Source organism: Camelus ferus, chromosome 8 (genome assembly GCF_009834535.1).
Source record: "Camelus ferus isolate YT-003-E chromosome 8, BCGSAC_Cfer_1.0, whole genome shotgun sequence".
Classification (NCBI taxonomy): Eukaryota; Metazoa; Chordata; class Mammalia; order Artiodactyla; family Camelidae; genus Camelus; species Camelus ferus.
Genome location: NC_045703.1, coordinates 45,365,639 through 45,381,084, shown reverse-complemented (window position 1 = coordinate 45,381,084; position 15,446 = coordinate 45,365,639). Strand labels below are relative to the sequence as shown.

Genomic DNA, 15,446 nt, shown 5'->3' with positions numbered 1-15,446 from the left:
CTCTCTACCCTACTTTATGCTTGATTATATGTTCACACATGCCTTTCAGAAGCTAAATTCCTTTGCAAGTCTCATGGATTAAATGGCAGATGTGATAGCCCAGAGCTATAAAACATAAATTAAAAGCAAACATCAAAATGCTGAGAATGTGGAGCAAACATTTTCTGAATTAGGGGTGGATACCATCAATTGAGCAGTAGAGCAGCATTTCCTTCATAGTCCACGCGTGTTTTGCAGCGACATTGTTCACTGTTTTCAGAGATGGCCTCTCCCCTTGTCATTGGCATGTATCTCTCTACTGGGCTTTTAAAACTTCTTGTTTACTTTGTTTTCTTAGCAGTGGAGAGTCTTGCCTAGGTAAAATAAAGCAGGTAAATCTCGGAGTACTGGCATAATAACATAGAGGCAACATTTCTGTTTCACTTTGGAGTTTGGTGAAATTTGGTCCCTATTTTGAAGATACATATTATAAGGTCCTTTTCTGTCCTATGGTAAGATGATAGCAAATTCTTTAAACTAAGCCTCCTGTAGCTTCCTTTCTCTTCCTCTATGTTCCAAGAACATTTAAGCTTTTAGATGTTGCTGTGGGTACATGCCATTTAGTTTCAGAATTGATAATATAAAACTGGGCATCCCAATATATACCATTTTCAGTGTATGAAGTCATCTGCGAGTTTGTGTGTGGAAAAGAATCAAATGGAAGTAGGATCTCAAAACAGAGTGGCTTGTGGTACACAGTCTTTCAGTTCAGCCCCGGGGGAGCACGGTGTTTGTCACTGCTTTTCCTTGCAGTGGAGGGGGCACTGCCACTGGTGGCATGTCATGTGTGAAGGGCCAAGCCCTGTGGCGGGACTGGCTGTTCTTCACAGCAAAGTGCTCCCCTTGCCCCTTGCTCTTCTTCTTTGAGGACCAGAAAGCAAAACCATTTTACAAGACTAGAAGAACATCGCAGTCCCTTGAGGTAGCAGATTATCTCCAAGCCAGGGGCCCTTAGAGAAGGGGAAACATAGGGCATTGGGGTGACAGAAACAGCTGCTGACACATGCATGGTGTGCTCTAGAAAGTTAGTAGGTTTGAGTTTTGGACGGAGCTGAGCATTTGCATTGGATGCTGGATGATAATAAATGGCACACAAATTGGACCACATTATGAACTGCCCTAATTATTAAGTTATATACCCAGGAGATAAAAATACTAGTCCCGCCCTCATATATGCCTCCTCTGCTCCCTGCCAAGGCTTAATTTCTGTCTTCTGTACACTGAGACTTTTTCCTTAGAGAGCTGGAGTTCAGCTGGATTTGTTCTGCAGAGAGCCATCTTCCTTACTCTAGGTGAGCCCTAGATTGTCTGTTCTTTGGGAGCAAAAGAATTAAATGATTTTTCACTCTTACTATGGCTAGAAAAAGCTTTTAGAGTCCGTGAGCTTTTTCTGGAGAATCTCCATCTCATAATTTTTTTAATTAGCACATACTGCAGTAATGATACTGTTAATTATCGAATGTGTCAGCTTAACTTTATTGTACGTTTTATTTTATTACAAGTATAAACTGAGTGCTTACTGTAGTAGACTCTGATTTAATTAGACTGGGATCATCAACACATTTTAAAAGTTTTACAGATGATTGGACTGTGAACCCAGGACTGAGGTCCACTGGCCTAAAGATCTCTTGTTTTGTGGTGGCTATCTTGTTGAAGAGCACTGGCTGTCAGATTGGAACAGAAATATTAGCATCCTCTTAGTTTAGGACTGCTTTCTGCTCCCTGCACTTAGTTTGGGCTGACTTCCAGGGTGTCCTGCCCAACTCTACCTCCATAAAGATATGAGGAATCTTAACTTCACAGTAAAGATTTTTAAAATCCAATGCAAATATCATTTTGTAGTGGATAGTGATTGTGCCTGCAGTTATCTGCACCCAAATTAGAATATATTTTAAATTTCTGATGAGTCCCTTTTCTTGTGTAATGCTAGTTTTGACTTGTGTTAGTTAGCATAACTTGTATTTTATTCACTTCCAGAATATTTTGTTAAATTGCTTAAATGTAAAGGAAAGGAAAATTTGATGCCTCTGATTTTGTCTGATGATTCTATTAGGAGCAAGACGGAATATCTGGCTTGGATAGAGCCTGCATGTGACTCGATACATTCCAGGCATTTGACAGAAATAATACCGTGCTATATAGTCCCTCCCCTAGTGTGGAAAAGAAAAGGCATATAGGAAAAAATACAGAGAACAAGAAGGTAAAAATTGTCTCAAGCCCTATTTTACGGCATTGGAGTATTGGAGTTATCCATTGATGCTGTACTAAATAAAGACATGGCAACCTCAGAAGTTGAAAGGGGGTCATGCAGTTTAATTTAGCTGCTTGAAACTCCAGGGGAAAAGGAAATAGATGTTAAAATGTTGTACTGAAAACAAGTTTAACACCTGCACACTTACAGCACCTTTAAAAAGAAATCCTGGAAAGGCACAAAATACAGAGAACAAAACTTGCTGTTACTTTACACACTTGGTCTGAGTAGATAAGGGAGCAATCATGGGAGAAAGAAATAGGAAAATGGAAAAGCAAAAGACACAGGGATTGTAGGAGAGTAATTGCCACAAAGTACACCCCCAGTAAATACTGGCTGAATGAATGAATGAAATGAGAGGAGAACATACTGGAAAATAGCCTGGGCTGCAGCACAGATTTCTTCTGGAAATTGCCTATTGCTATATTGAATCAACTGTTAAATTATCGGTGTACTTATTTTAGCCAGGACATATTTGCACCACGGATCCAGCTATTGCCAAAGAGGGAGAAAAAGAGAAAGAGCTTATTATGAAAAGAGAGGGGAGTTCTTTCTCCTCTTGTTTTTATTCCCCGTGTTTCATTATACCTCTTGCTGTCTTACAAAACGTGACCTAAAATTCTAAAGGAAGCCTGGCCTTTCAAAGCGCGTCTGAATTTTGTTTGGACTACTACGGATTCCATGCTTGTTCCAGAAGATTAACCTGCTTGGGCTCATTTAGGAAATCTCTGTGTCTTTGTCTTCTGCTTGGCTTGCCTCTTTTACTTCACTTCCATTCCAATCATCCTATTAGGGAAGCAGATTGAAAGCTCCCTATTGCCTCTGGTTAACTTGCTTGGAAATTTTACTTTTTACACACTTGATCAGTCACTAACTGTAAGGTTTCAAAGTGATTCTGATACTTAATTTTATAAACAGTCTTATTGAGGTTTAATGTTCGTGACATAAAATTCACCCATTTCAAGTATACAGCTCAGTTAATTTTAGCAAATTTATGTGGGTATGCAACCACTGTCACAATCCATTTTGGAATGCTTTCATCACCTTAAAAAACTGTTTGGTGTCCTTTTTTTTTTAAGGCATTCTCCACTCCCATCCCCAGCCCCAGGCAACCACTGATCTGCTTTCTGTAGCTGTCATTTTCTGTAGCCTTCTGTAGTAATTTCACCCGAATGGATCAGAGTATCTGATACTCATATTTAATTTAGAAACTAAATTTATTAAAATAGTCAAAGACCAACTAAATTAAGTGGCTCTTGTATTTCACTGCGAACAGCAGCCGAATAAATTAATTAGAAGAATTTTCTTAATCAGATGCTGACTTTTTTATTTGTCTCATTGGCTTTGCTGAATTGCAACTGACTCTCTTTTAGTTAGAAATCTTGTTCAGTTTTGAGCTATGCATTACATATTACGTCTTCAAGATATACGGATCAATATTCTTTCCAACTTCAGACTTTATTCTATAGTCTATATTTGTGATGACATTTTCCCCAGAAGGACAAGTATTTATGTGTGTGCACAGGGGAAGGAAACAAAGATGCCTATGGAGACTTCAAATATTTGCAGGTAGATGATTGGATGGAAGATGGATTGATGACTTTGACATAATTTGATCTCAGGAAAGTGGTTTATATCGTAAGTTTTCATAAGTTGCACATATCTGAAACAGAATTTCACTCTTTGTGTGTTTATATTTAACAGAAGGAATGTGAAGCATGTCCTAGCAAGAAATAAAGCATTACAGTGGACTAAGTCCTATGTTTTACCAGAGTTTCCTTACGACGTCAAATGCATGTTAGCAGAACAGAAGTGTCCCGATCACAGCATGAGGATAAGGATCATCGAGTTTCTCCAGGCCGACATGACTAAGTATCTGGAAGGCTCACTGTGAGTAATAACAGGGCAGACTCACTGCTTTGGGAGAGGGTGTGTTTTCAGAGTAGAGTTGAATTCATTGGGAACCAATTCTCTTCAGATTTTGGAGGACGTATTGGTAATTAGTCCAATTTTGCCCAATATTTGAATATCTAGCTTGTCAGATAGAATTGAAGAGAAGTGAATGTAGTTTGGACTCATCGGAAGGAATGTGGGCTTCTGAAATCTCCTCCTCGTTGTGCTGAACAGGTACCCCACCACCCAGCAGTACAACGACGTGGTCAGCGCCCTGCTGCAGGCCCACCCCTTCCTGGACGAGGACGGCGGTGGCTTTGTAAGTGAGCACGCGGCGCCATTCTGCTACTCTCCACCCATCTTAATATAACAGCCTGTATTGTACAGTAATTGCGTGCCTCATTCCCCTTTCCTCAGTCCCTGTCTCTGTCTGTCTAAGTCTATCTGTTTCTCTTTCTCTGTCAGTTTCTCCGACTCTGGTCTCTCTCTGATTCTGTTCCTTTGGCCGTCCCTTCAGTCTCTTGCTATAAATCTGTTTCACTTTTAGCTTTGGTCTTTCTCTCTTTCTCTCTCTCTCTCCCTCTGGCTCTGTTATTTTTCATTTGTTCGTTTCCTTTTTTGGTTTTGTTTTGATGATTTCTCTGTGTCTGTCTGTCTTCCTTTGTCTTCTTAAAAAAAAAAAAAACTATTTTTTAAAACAGCCTTAGGTTCACAGCAAAATTGAGTGGAAGGTACAGAGATTTCCCATATACCCGCTGCCCCCACACATGCAAGTCCCTGACATTGAACATTGCCCGCCAGAGTAGTACCTTTTTTACGATTGATGACCCTTCATTGACACATCCTTATCACCCAACATCTATAGGTTACATGAAGGTTCACTCTTGGTGTTGGACATTCTATGTGTTTGGATAAATGTATTTATCATTATTGTATCATATATAGTATTTTTACTGCCCTAAAACTCCTCTGTGCTCCACATGTTCATCCCTCCCATCCTCCTCCTTTGTCTTCTTCCTCTCTCTGCCGTCATCTTCCTATCTCTCAAAGCTGTTTGGCAGCTCATGTGTAATGATGAATCTCTAGGAAGGATCTTTAAAGAGATGCGATGAGCAGAAAGAGAAGGATGTGGCCACACCTGCATCCGTGCTATCATCACTAGGCTAGGGTGGAGTGGTTGTCCGGGTTTGAAGTCTAGACCTCCAGCCTCACCTCTCACTTCTCGGCTGTTCTGACAAAAGCCGATCCTGAAGATGTTCTGGGACCGCAGTTCCCAACTCTGGCTGCATGTCTGGATCCCCAGAGACTCTAATTTAGTTGATTGGAAGACGGGACCCTGCCATTTTTTTAAGTCCCCCAGATGATTCTAATGTGCGGCCAGGGTGGAGAAACACTGCTCCAGAGGTTTTGGTACATGCTTTACTCTCCGGACCCACATGCCATTCGGCTTTAAAAGCCTGGAATCTTCACTGCCCAGTACTTAACACTCCTGACCTGTACTCTTAAAAATAGTCATGGTGGTTAAAAAAAATTGAGTGTAATGTGACACTGGAACTATATGATTTAAAGGACAATTGGGAAGAATTACATCTTTGTGTACCTAAAGACGTGCTGTCTATTAGTTCTCCTATCTCTATATGCTGTGTACGTCCACATTGGTAGTCGTATCTAAACAAGATAGATGTCTTTTGTACCTTATTGCAGATATTAGTGTGAAATTTTTTTTGCCGTGCTTTCTTGAAGACATAGAATTTAAGAATTAGTTCCAATTTGAATAACAAAAGATAAACGCTAATATCTGTGAATATAAAAACAATTTAAGGTCTCTGTTTTCCTTCTTTCTTCCCTCCCTCCCTCCCTTCCTCTTTCTTTCTTTTTCTCTCCTTTTCTTTCTTTCTTTCCCTCCTCCCAAGAAAAGGTTCATTATATACGGATAGAATTATAGAATTTTCTGAGCAGAGTGGAGAGGGCCTTAAAGATTCTCTTTCACCACCCAGACTCAGGAAAGACATAATATCAGGAACCAGTAACCACTGAAGCTCAGACTAGTATTCAGGAGTACTTGCTTTTAGTGTGACATCCATTCTAACATACGCTGTTGCATATAAAAGCGCCCTTCAAAATAAACCCAATTTAGTCTTTAAAAAGCAAAAAAAAAACCCCAAAACCAAAAAAACCCCAAACAAACCAGGGGTCCTAATACTGATAATCACCACAACATGACTGACAGAAATTAGTTAGAAGAATTCCTTCTACACTTGAGATATAATGTCTGCCAACAAATTCATGTTATGGTGTATAGAACTAGTTATGTTTTAAAGGAACAATCTAAATTTGCTATTTCAATAAGTTATACATTCATGGGATTCAAATTCAAAAGCTAGAAAGGTATAGATGGAAAAATCTCCTTCCCTCCTCTACCCTCCAGTCACCCAATTTTCCTTCCCAGAAGTAACCAGTATTATTAAAGGGTCCTTCCAGAGAATCTTTATATATATATATATATATAAGCAAATACGTATGTATCCAATTCCATTTTGATCTTTACTTTCATGGTTATCAAAGTGAGACGAATAGAAAGTAATGAATAATGCTTACTTTGATCTTGTGTGCATTTTACCCACTTTTGTTTCCAGTGATCTTGACTAAACATGGTTAACTGATGAGACCTGCAAAATTGCTTAACACGTTCTGGCCCAAGTTTGTACACATAGGGTGGAAGGGGAAACTCTGGTGCGTGGTAGATGTTTACCCAAACTCTCTCTGCAAGCATGTGCAAGGTTGTATTTCTAATGTAACAGTGGAAGATGTAGAAAAGTTCTTAGAACATTAATGTGTGTGTGTGAAAGGGAGAGAGAGGGAGAAAGAGCACAGACAAGGAAGCATTTGGCTTTAGGACTAATTTAATTCTCAAATTTTTTATTGAAGTATAGTTGGTTTATAATATTGTGTTAGTTTCAGATGTACAACAAACTGATTCCGTTTTATATGTATATTTTTTTCAGATTATTTTCCATTATAGGTTACTATAAGATACAGATATTCTCTACTTTTTATTTCAAAAATTGTCAAATCTACACAGAAGTTGAAAGACTATTATAGTGAACATCCTTTACCTAGACCCAGATTTCTCAGTCTGGGCAGTGTTTGCATTTTGGGTGGATAATTCTTTGTTGTGGGGGCTGTCCTCTGCATTGTGGAATATTTAGCACCATCCCTGGAACTCGCAAGTTGTAACCCACATGAACTGTTGTAACAATCAACTGTGTCTCCAAACTGCCATATGTATCCTGAGGGGGGCAGTATCTCTGATGGTTGAGAATCACTGATCTAGAGTCACTAGGGATGACCACTGTCCCACACTGACTTTTCCTCTCTCATATTCGTTTGTCTGTTTTGACTGAGCATTTGATAAAAGGCATGTTGCAGGTGCCTTTCTTAAACACCTCAGCTTCTATCCTGTAAGGGTGAGGGCAATCTCCTATGTAACCACAGACCATTTTATACCTAAAAAATTAACAATAATTGCATATTATATACAAACCATATTCCTATTTCTTCCATTCTTCAAACAATATTTTAAAAATAGATTCTTTTTGCTATAAAATCTAAGCAAGGATTATGTATTGCATGTAGTTATTATGTCTCTTTAATTTCTTTTTGTCTAGGACTGTCTCCCAGCCTTTTTAATTTTTTCCTAATGTTTATTTTTGGAATAAGTCTAGTGTAGTTGTCATGTAAGTTGGTCCACACTTTGGGTTTGTCTAAATGTTTCCTAATGATTGTACCTGGGTTTAACATGTCAGGCAAAGATCTGCTGGTGATGCCTTGGACTATTTGCATATCTGATTAGGAGGCCATGACTTCAAAGCTGTGTTTTATTTCAGAGTGACCAGGGGAGAGCAGTGTCCATGGAGCAGTTTGCATACCCGTCTAGCTGGAGAAGCGTGGAGAAAGGGGATGACTGTTCAGGGACAGGAGGATTTGCTATTGCGGCATCTGCATCAGGAACTCTCGGTGCCAGGCCTGTAGCAGACACTCAGGAAACACACATTGATTGAGTGCTCACGTGGACCATTTCATTGATTTGTCCTTTTTCTGTTCCCATCAGACACTTAGTAAGGAGAGAAGGGAGAGGCTGGGAAGAAGATATTGGCAAGTTTAAAATGTCCTAGTTGATTGCAATGATACCTCCTACCAGGTCAGCAGGTTTGGAAGCCCTTCAGAGCTGTGGGAAACATGAGGAAAAAAATGCATTTGCACTAGTTCATATTTCAGGGCTAAGAAAAATATAAACCACCCATTATTTCTGTACTGTTGTAAAACAGTGATGGCAGCGTCCAGACCCACAAGCCTATGTGAGGTAAGGAAGTGTCTCTGACCCATACACACCCGTGCGCTTAATTGTTGTGAAAGCCGTCACCCAGTCCCCAGCCAACAGCGCTTCTCGCCAGGGCTGTCCAGGGTTTATGAGCAGCACTTTACTGTACAAATATTTCCCATGAGTAGCTATCCATTTGAGCCTTCCAACAACCCAGTGCAATTGGCAAGACTAATCTTATTGTTCCATTTTACAGTTGAAGAGACTAAGAGGTTACTTGTTAAAGATTTCTTAGCTAATATGTACTGGAGCTAATCCTAGATCCTGGGTCTTTCCAATTTAGGTCCCAGTGCTTTTTCAAAGGCAGAGAATATTTGTATTGAGACTTAAGCCAGGGAACCAGGAATGACAAAATCTAAGTGCCAGACACTGGACTAATGTGATTTCAGTGGCATTTCCCATTTGCCCGAGCTCGTAAGACATGCCCAAAGTCACTCCGTGACTTAACCGTCTAGTAGCCAAGATGAGGAGGTAAATATGGATCCCATTAACTGCAAAGGGCCATTTCCTTCCCCACCCCTACTCTTGGGCCTGTTGAAGCACATGGCATCGCAGGGAAGATGAGGGGCTGAGAAGCAGCCTTGAGGCCCAGGCTTTAAGAGATGTTGGGTGACTCCTCACACAGTGAATTACTTATCAAGCAAGGCCAAGACTAGAGTCTTGCTTCTAGTCTGTTCCTTCAGCACCTGGGTCCCTCTACTTTGCAGAGGACTGACACAAGCCACGCCATGTTTATAGTTTCCAGGATGCATCAAGCACTGGGCTGGGCTTGGTCAGCAAAACAGGCTTGGGCTGTCCCCATGTGCTTATAGCCTAGAGGAAGGAAGGGGAAGAAGGAAAGAAGGGGAAAATTGAAGAGAAGAAAAATGAAAAGAACAGAAAAGAAAAGAAACAAAAACAGAAAACTATCCCATAGATGAGGGTAAACTACCAGTGTGATAAGTGTTGACAAGGGAAGGGAGGAGCTGATAACCAAGGAAACTGAACTATTAGTGAGGCCATGAGGGAGTGATGGCCGAGCTGAGATCTGGAGGGAGAGTAAGAGTTACCTACATGCCAGCAGGGTTGGGGAGGAGAGGGACAGAGCTTTCCAGTCCAAAACCAAAGGCCCAGTGGAGGGAAGGAATGTTAGGAACATTGGCAAGTTGAGAAAGAAGCCCAAGTGTGTCCCCAAGCTCTTGTCCACGTCTCTGGTCTTCCAAACTATCCACATACCTGACAGATTCTTCCAGACCTCAGATCTGACCATCTAGGCTTCCCATTCAACATAGCCTAGGAGGGCTTCCTAACGTGGATCTGCAACTGCGTTATCTATAAAACATTTTTAAAATACAGACATCTGGGCTCCTCGAAGACCTTCTGGATCAGAGTCTCACCCCAGAACTTGGAGGAAATGCAGATCCTCAGTCCTACCCCTGACCTACTGAATTAAAGGCTCTGAGGGTGGGACCCAGCAACCTGTGTTTTAACAAGTCCTCTAGGAATAGTGATTCAGGCTGGAGTTTAAGAAGTGATGCTTCAGAAAAAGAATCATGGGTGATGTTTTCCTATGAGAGTCCGGTGCAGCCTGTCCACAGAGAGGGATTTGAAAAGATCTGGTTCCAGATTACCTTGAAGGTCTTTATGGGGTAACCATGCCCTTCGGGATGGGGCTGGCTTCTCTCTCCTGCCTTGTTTTCTACCACATCTTCTACCATTTGGCATCTTGGGCTCTCTGTTCTAGCTGCGCACAACTCTCAGCGCCAGCCCATCCTCTCCTCCACCGCACGTGCTGCTTCATCTGATGATGCATTTAAAACAAATGCGTGAGTCCACACATGCATAAGTGAGTGTTCAGTTCTTTTCTAGGAAAGTGGAGTGCATTGTGGAGACAGCAGAGTAAGGCGGAAAGTGTCCAATTTTAGGAACTATGAAATTTAGACTCAAAGCCAGTATATTTAGCTATACAATGCTGTATATAGTTGTACACACACATACACACATACAGCTATATAGTGCTATCACTGTGTGCTATATAAAATATATGTACCTTTTATAGCAACATTACAAGATTGTTGTTAGGATAAATAGGATAGAAATATTATTTCTATTACCGTGATGGGAAAATAATTTCAAGCCCAAAGCCCTTTTGACAGACAAATAAAGATTTTATTGTTTACATAGGATTATTCCAATCTCCTTGAAGACTAACTGCCCTGTTTTATCATTTCACACAGTTTTTATGGAAACGAGCCCTAAAAGATCGCTTTAAATATGTTCGAAGACCCATAGAAGATGATGAACAAGTGCTGAGAAATAAGTGTAAATTTGGCCACCGAAGAGGCCAGACAAGAAAATCTCTTGCTGATAGAAGATTTGATGAAATGAAAACTGTCCAGATAAAAGTAAGATTGCATCTTTCATTGTTCTGACAACTTAGTGATTGGTTGATTGATTAAGGGATAATAAGTACTAGCATTTAAAAGAATTAAAACAAAATTTGCATTTTTTATCCATTTGAAAATTTGAGGTATGGATCAGAAACCAAAAAAAAAAAATGTATTTGCACGTGAATGATAGTATTTCCAAAAGAGGACTTCTAAAAACTGATCAGAGAGTGTTTTTGAACATCTCAAGTTTATTCTTTCACAACCTTCAAAAAAACCTGGTGAAACCCTTACGTTCCAGATCTTTGAATGATTTATTTTCCTCTCATCCTAAAATGCATCCTGTGTTCTTATTGCTCCAAAGTTATCAATACTCATATTGTAGGATCAAGTAGCTGCTGGTCGAAAGTTTTTCAGGAGAAACTAATCACATGCATGGATACAAGACCCCACACTGTTCCTGCTTTGCCCAGAAGGTGTCCAGCACCTACCTAGAGGCAGCTGTCAGGAACCTCAGGCCGAGGGCCCCAGGCGGAACCCCAGATTCCTCCCTCTGCAATGAGTTTGCTATATGTAATGTTCATGTGGGTCCTAATTATCTGAAATTCTATAAATATTGCTTAACAACCTCACAGCCCCCAAATATGCTCAGAAACAAAAATGTCGCCTGCTAATCAAGTAAGTTGAAGTCCCTAGGAAGGATGTCCAAACCAACAAGTATAGCAGCTACATCTCATGTCCCCCCAAATTCTGTTTCTACCTCAATGCAACATGACTACATAAATCTAATTTTCACTACAAACACACTTATGTTAGAGAATATACTTGTTGTAAATATTCTATCTTCTACTTCAGCTGGTGTAATCATTTGATTGTAATAGAGTGACCTATGCCAGGTCATCTCAGTTTTATTTTTACTGCTTATAAACTCCAGGGGACAGGAGTATTTTTTAACATATTTTGTAAACCGTTCACCCCAACATTATACATAAGAAAAAATTTAAATGAAGGTGTATTTTTAAACATCTTATAATTTTCAACGGAATTTTCAAATGACAGGCCAGTTAAGATAATACAATTTTATGTCTACTCTTGATGAAAAGACAAGACAGATGAAAGGTACCTAAATTCAGTGATGTAACTTTATTAAAACTTTGACTGTAATAGTCCAATTATAAACTAAAATCATAAGACAGAATTACATTCATTTAAAAATATCTTTTATATTCTCAAAATAACAGGCACTTTGTAAAGGAACATAATTACATTATGCATACATATACTCAAAATATGTGATTTTGAATATACTACAAATGGAGTTCCTTTGTAAGTGAATCAAAATTTTACAAATTCAGTCTTCCTTCTTTCTCTGTGAGGCATGTCCCACCAACATTCATTGGAATAGATGAATGGTAAAATCAGAAATGTAGCAATTATCCCCAGCAAGAGTAAGCCCATGGGGTCAGAGGCCACCCCGAGTGACACAACTAAATGACAGTTCCTCTTTTGGGTTGACACATTGTCATTGACCCAGTTTGTACAACCATCTTTCTGTTCTCTCTCAAAACCACCTCAGTTCTTCCTGTAACTACATCCTTTGTGGTTCCTACCAGACATGTCTGAATCCTAAGGTGAATCCTACTAAGACCCACATGGGGGTCTTTGCTACCAAAAAACAGAGCAGGAATGTACCAGGGCCCAAGATGAGTTAAGTTGCAACAGAATTTAGTTTTGATCTTCCTGCCAGCTGGGGTAAAAAGAGATCATAAAATGGTCATTGTTTGCATCTCGAGCCAACATTTTTCCTGCCAAGCAAATCTAATTGGTAAGGATTCATTTTTTTCCCTCTTACAAATGGAGCTACAAATTGCTGATTCTTTTAAAGACTGTAGCATCCCTGTTTATGACCTAGTGTTCTGTTAAGGCAAAAACATGAAAGAATGGAGAAAAATTTAGACTAGAATGTTACAGAAACGATGTGTTTCTATATTTTCTCCTCTCTATGGCGATGAGCAAATGGAAAAACACTAAGAAGAGTGGAGAGACAAATCCATTGACTGTACCACTTATCTCATGGAATTTTATACTTCAGGCGAGTAGCCTGAATTATTTCCCAACCTTCATTTTGAACTTCTGATAGCTCCTTTTTAACATCTTTACGATTTCTGAAAATTAAAAATATTTGGATTAAGCTACACTTTGGCAACTTTCACATCTTTTGAAATTACTTGACTGGGCACGATATTTCTGTAATATAGAAAAAAGTTATTTCCTGTGCTGCAGAGATGGAAAATGCGGATGCAGGCAAGAAGCCAGAAGCAAGCCATTCCCTCAAAGGCAGGGAGGTGGGTTTGCTAAACTGGGGGAAGATTTGGGGAAGGAGTAAGGGAGGGGAAGAGATTTTTCATTAGATATGTTTTGTTTCTGTTGTTTTTCCCTTTGGTGGTTGGAAGGAATTTCTCAAAGAATTAACGGTAGATGACTTAATGAAGGAAGGTGCATTTCTTTGTCCTGTTACGTGGGCTTCTGCAGATAACCAGGCAGAATTTGTATGAGTCTGAGTCTAGCCACAGATCTTTTATCCCTAGCCCTCCACCTCCCTCAACCTTAGAGTTCAGTGTAGCACTGATTATAAACTCTGCTACCAAACCCCAAGTTTCAGCAGCATCAAAGCATCCACCCATGAGTCTTAAAAACGCCTAGGTTCCTCATATCCACTTCTAAAAAGACTTAATAACTGTGGCATGCAGATGGTTATACTTGTCCGAATCCCAGACTATGTTTCCAGAACAGTCCTATAAAATACTGGGTTTAAATGCAATGTTTAAAAATCCTTTTTCAATGTAATGATACCACGTCACTGCTGCTTGTACACTGATGCAGCCAAATGCATCATCAGTGGTATCCCTACCTATGCCTCTGACGTTTAGTTTTACATCCAAGCAATGTAGCCCTGTAAGTTGATAAATCTGTTTCCTTTGCTTAAATGCCCTTTAGTATACTTCTTTATTTATAAGCTGAGATACAATTAGATTCTCAAAACAGTAGATTAACCGAGTAATTTCTTAAGTTGCTGACAGCATTATCAGGTTTAGATGATGAAGGCATTGGTTTTAAAAGCTTACAGGAATTGTGTGGAGCCACGTGGCTGTGTGGTGGAATTAACTTTGTAATGCATTACTCTGTGAAAATCTCAGGTGTTAGAGCTAAACGAATCAAACTCCTCACCTCATGGCACGTTATTTTCACTGTGTAACTGAGTAGGACCCTGTGGGGCTTTCCTAGGACAGACCCCTCCCCCATATCCTCTGCTGTAGCTCCTCTCTGAAGTACCCAGGTAATGGTATCTCATGCTTATTTCCTGAGTTTTTCAGGCAAGGAAAACCGCCACCAAATGGAAGAAATTAACCACTTGATGACCATGAGCACGTAACCCCCAGGCCTTCTGGTGCCTAAGATTGATCACCTTCAACCAGTCAGAATTGTGCACAGCTGATAACACACCCTGAGACGCCCCTCCCACAACTGTCCTTTTGAAAGGCTCAGCTGAAACCCTTCCGAGTGTTCTAGGTTCTTTGGCCATGAGTTTCTCGTTTTCCCTGCTTGGCCTTGCAATAAACTTTTCTCTGCTCCAAACTCCTACTTTCTGGTATTTTTTGGTCTCATCGGGTACACAAATTTGTGTTTGGTAAAGTTTTGGTGAAGCCAGCCCAGGAGTCTGTGCCCATAGCAGGGAGACCCCAGGCGTGGCGGGGCGGGGTTGGGGAACGCAGCCCCTTCCCTGGGTCCCAGCAGCTGCCGGCGCTCACTTCACTCTGGGGAACTGGGAGGGACTGTCCCCGGCAGGCTCCAGCTGCCCCAGCATGAGGCTGTTGGGAGCTGAGACACGTCCGGAGCTGCAGTCAACGTTCCATGTCACTTAGCGGTGAGTCGCTCCAGCTTGCACAGGCTGAGAATTCTCTCCTCTCCATCTGGGCTCTTCCACTGGGAAATGAGCCGTGCTGGGCTCATTGTAAGCCACTCTGGGTCTGTTCTCTTTTGAGAGCTGGCATTCTGTTTGGAGGCCTCCGTCTGGAAGTGAAAGTGGACTATTTAGACTGCACCTCCTCTGATTGTCTGTGTGCCTGTAGCCTGTTTGCTGTGTTTTTGTGTGTATTATTTTAGGGTGAGCCACTCTTGCTTGTGCAGGATGGGAAAATTCTACCTGCTCCACCTGGGCTCATTCCCTTCTGAGAAGTGAGCCATTCTGGGCTCTCTGGGAGCCGCTCTGGGTCGAATCTCTTTCGGGAGCCATGCCACTCTGGAAGCCTCCATCTGGGAGTCAAAGTGGAATGGCTACACCTTATCTGAGGGGACCATGTTTGCTGTTTGTATGTGTATGTGTTGTAGTACTTGCACTGGCTGGCTGAGATGTCTTTGGTGAGTCAGAGGGCTCACATGTGACGACAGCAGGGTATCCTTCCCCATGACATTGGCTTTGGAGCATTGGTTGGAATGTTCCCTTTCTAGCTTTGGT

General features: G+C 40.8%; 1 protein-coding gene across 3 annotated transcripts in view; it reads left to right on the top strand.

Moving 5' to 3' along the window:
• SAMD3 (sterile alpha motif domain containing 3) overlaps window positions 1-15,446 on the top strand; it is a 114,654-nt gene that overhangs the window by 82,689 nt on the left and 16,519 nt on the right. For all 3 annotated transcript variants that reach the window (XM_032484905.1, XM_032484904.1, XM_006180721.3), the window contains exons 5-7: window positions 3,995-4,180; window positions 4,418-4,502; window positions 10,781-10,948. In XM_032484905.1, coding sequence (XP_032340796.1) covers window positions 3,995-4,180; window positions 4,418-4,502; window positions 10,781-10,948 — 439 coding nt within the window. The remainder of the gene's footprint in view (window positions 1-3,994; window positions 4,181-4,417; window positions 4,503-10,780; window positions 10,949-15,446) is intronic.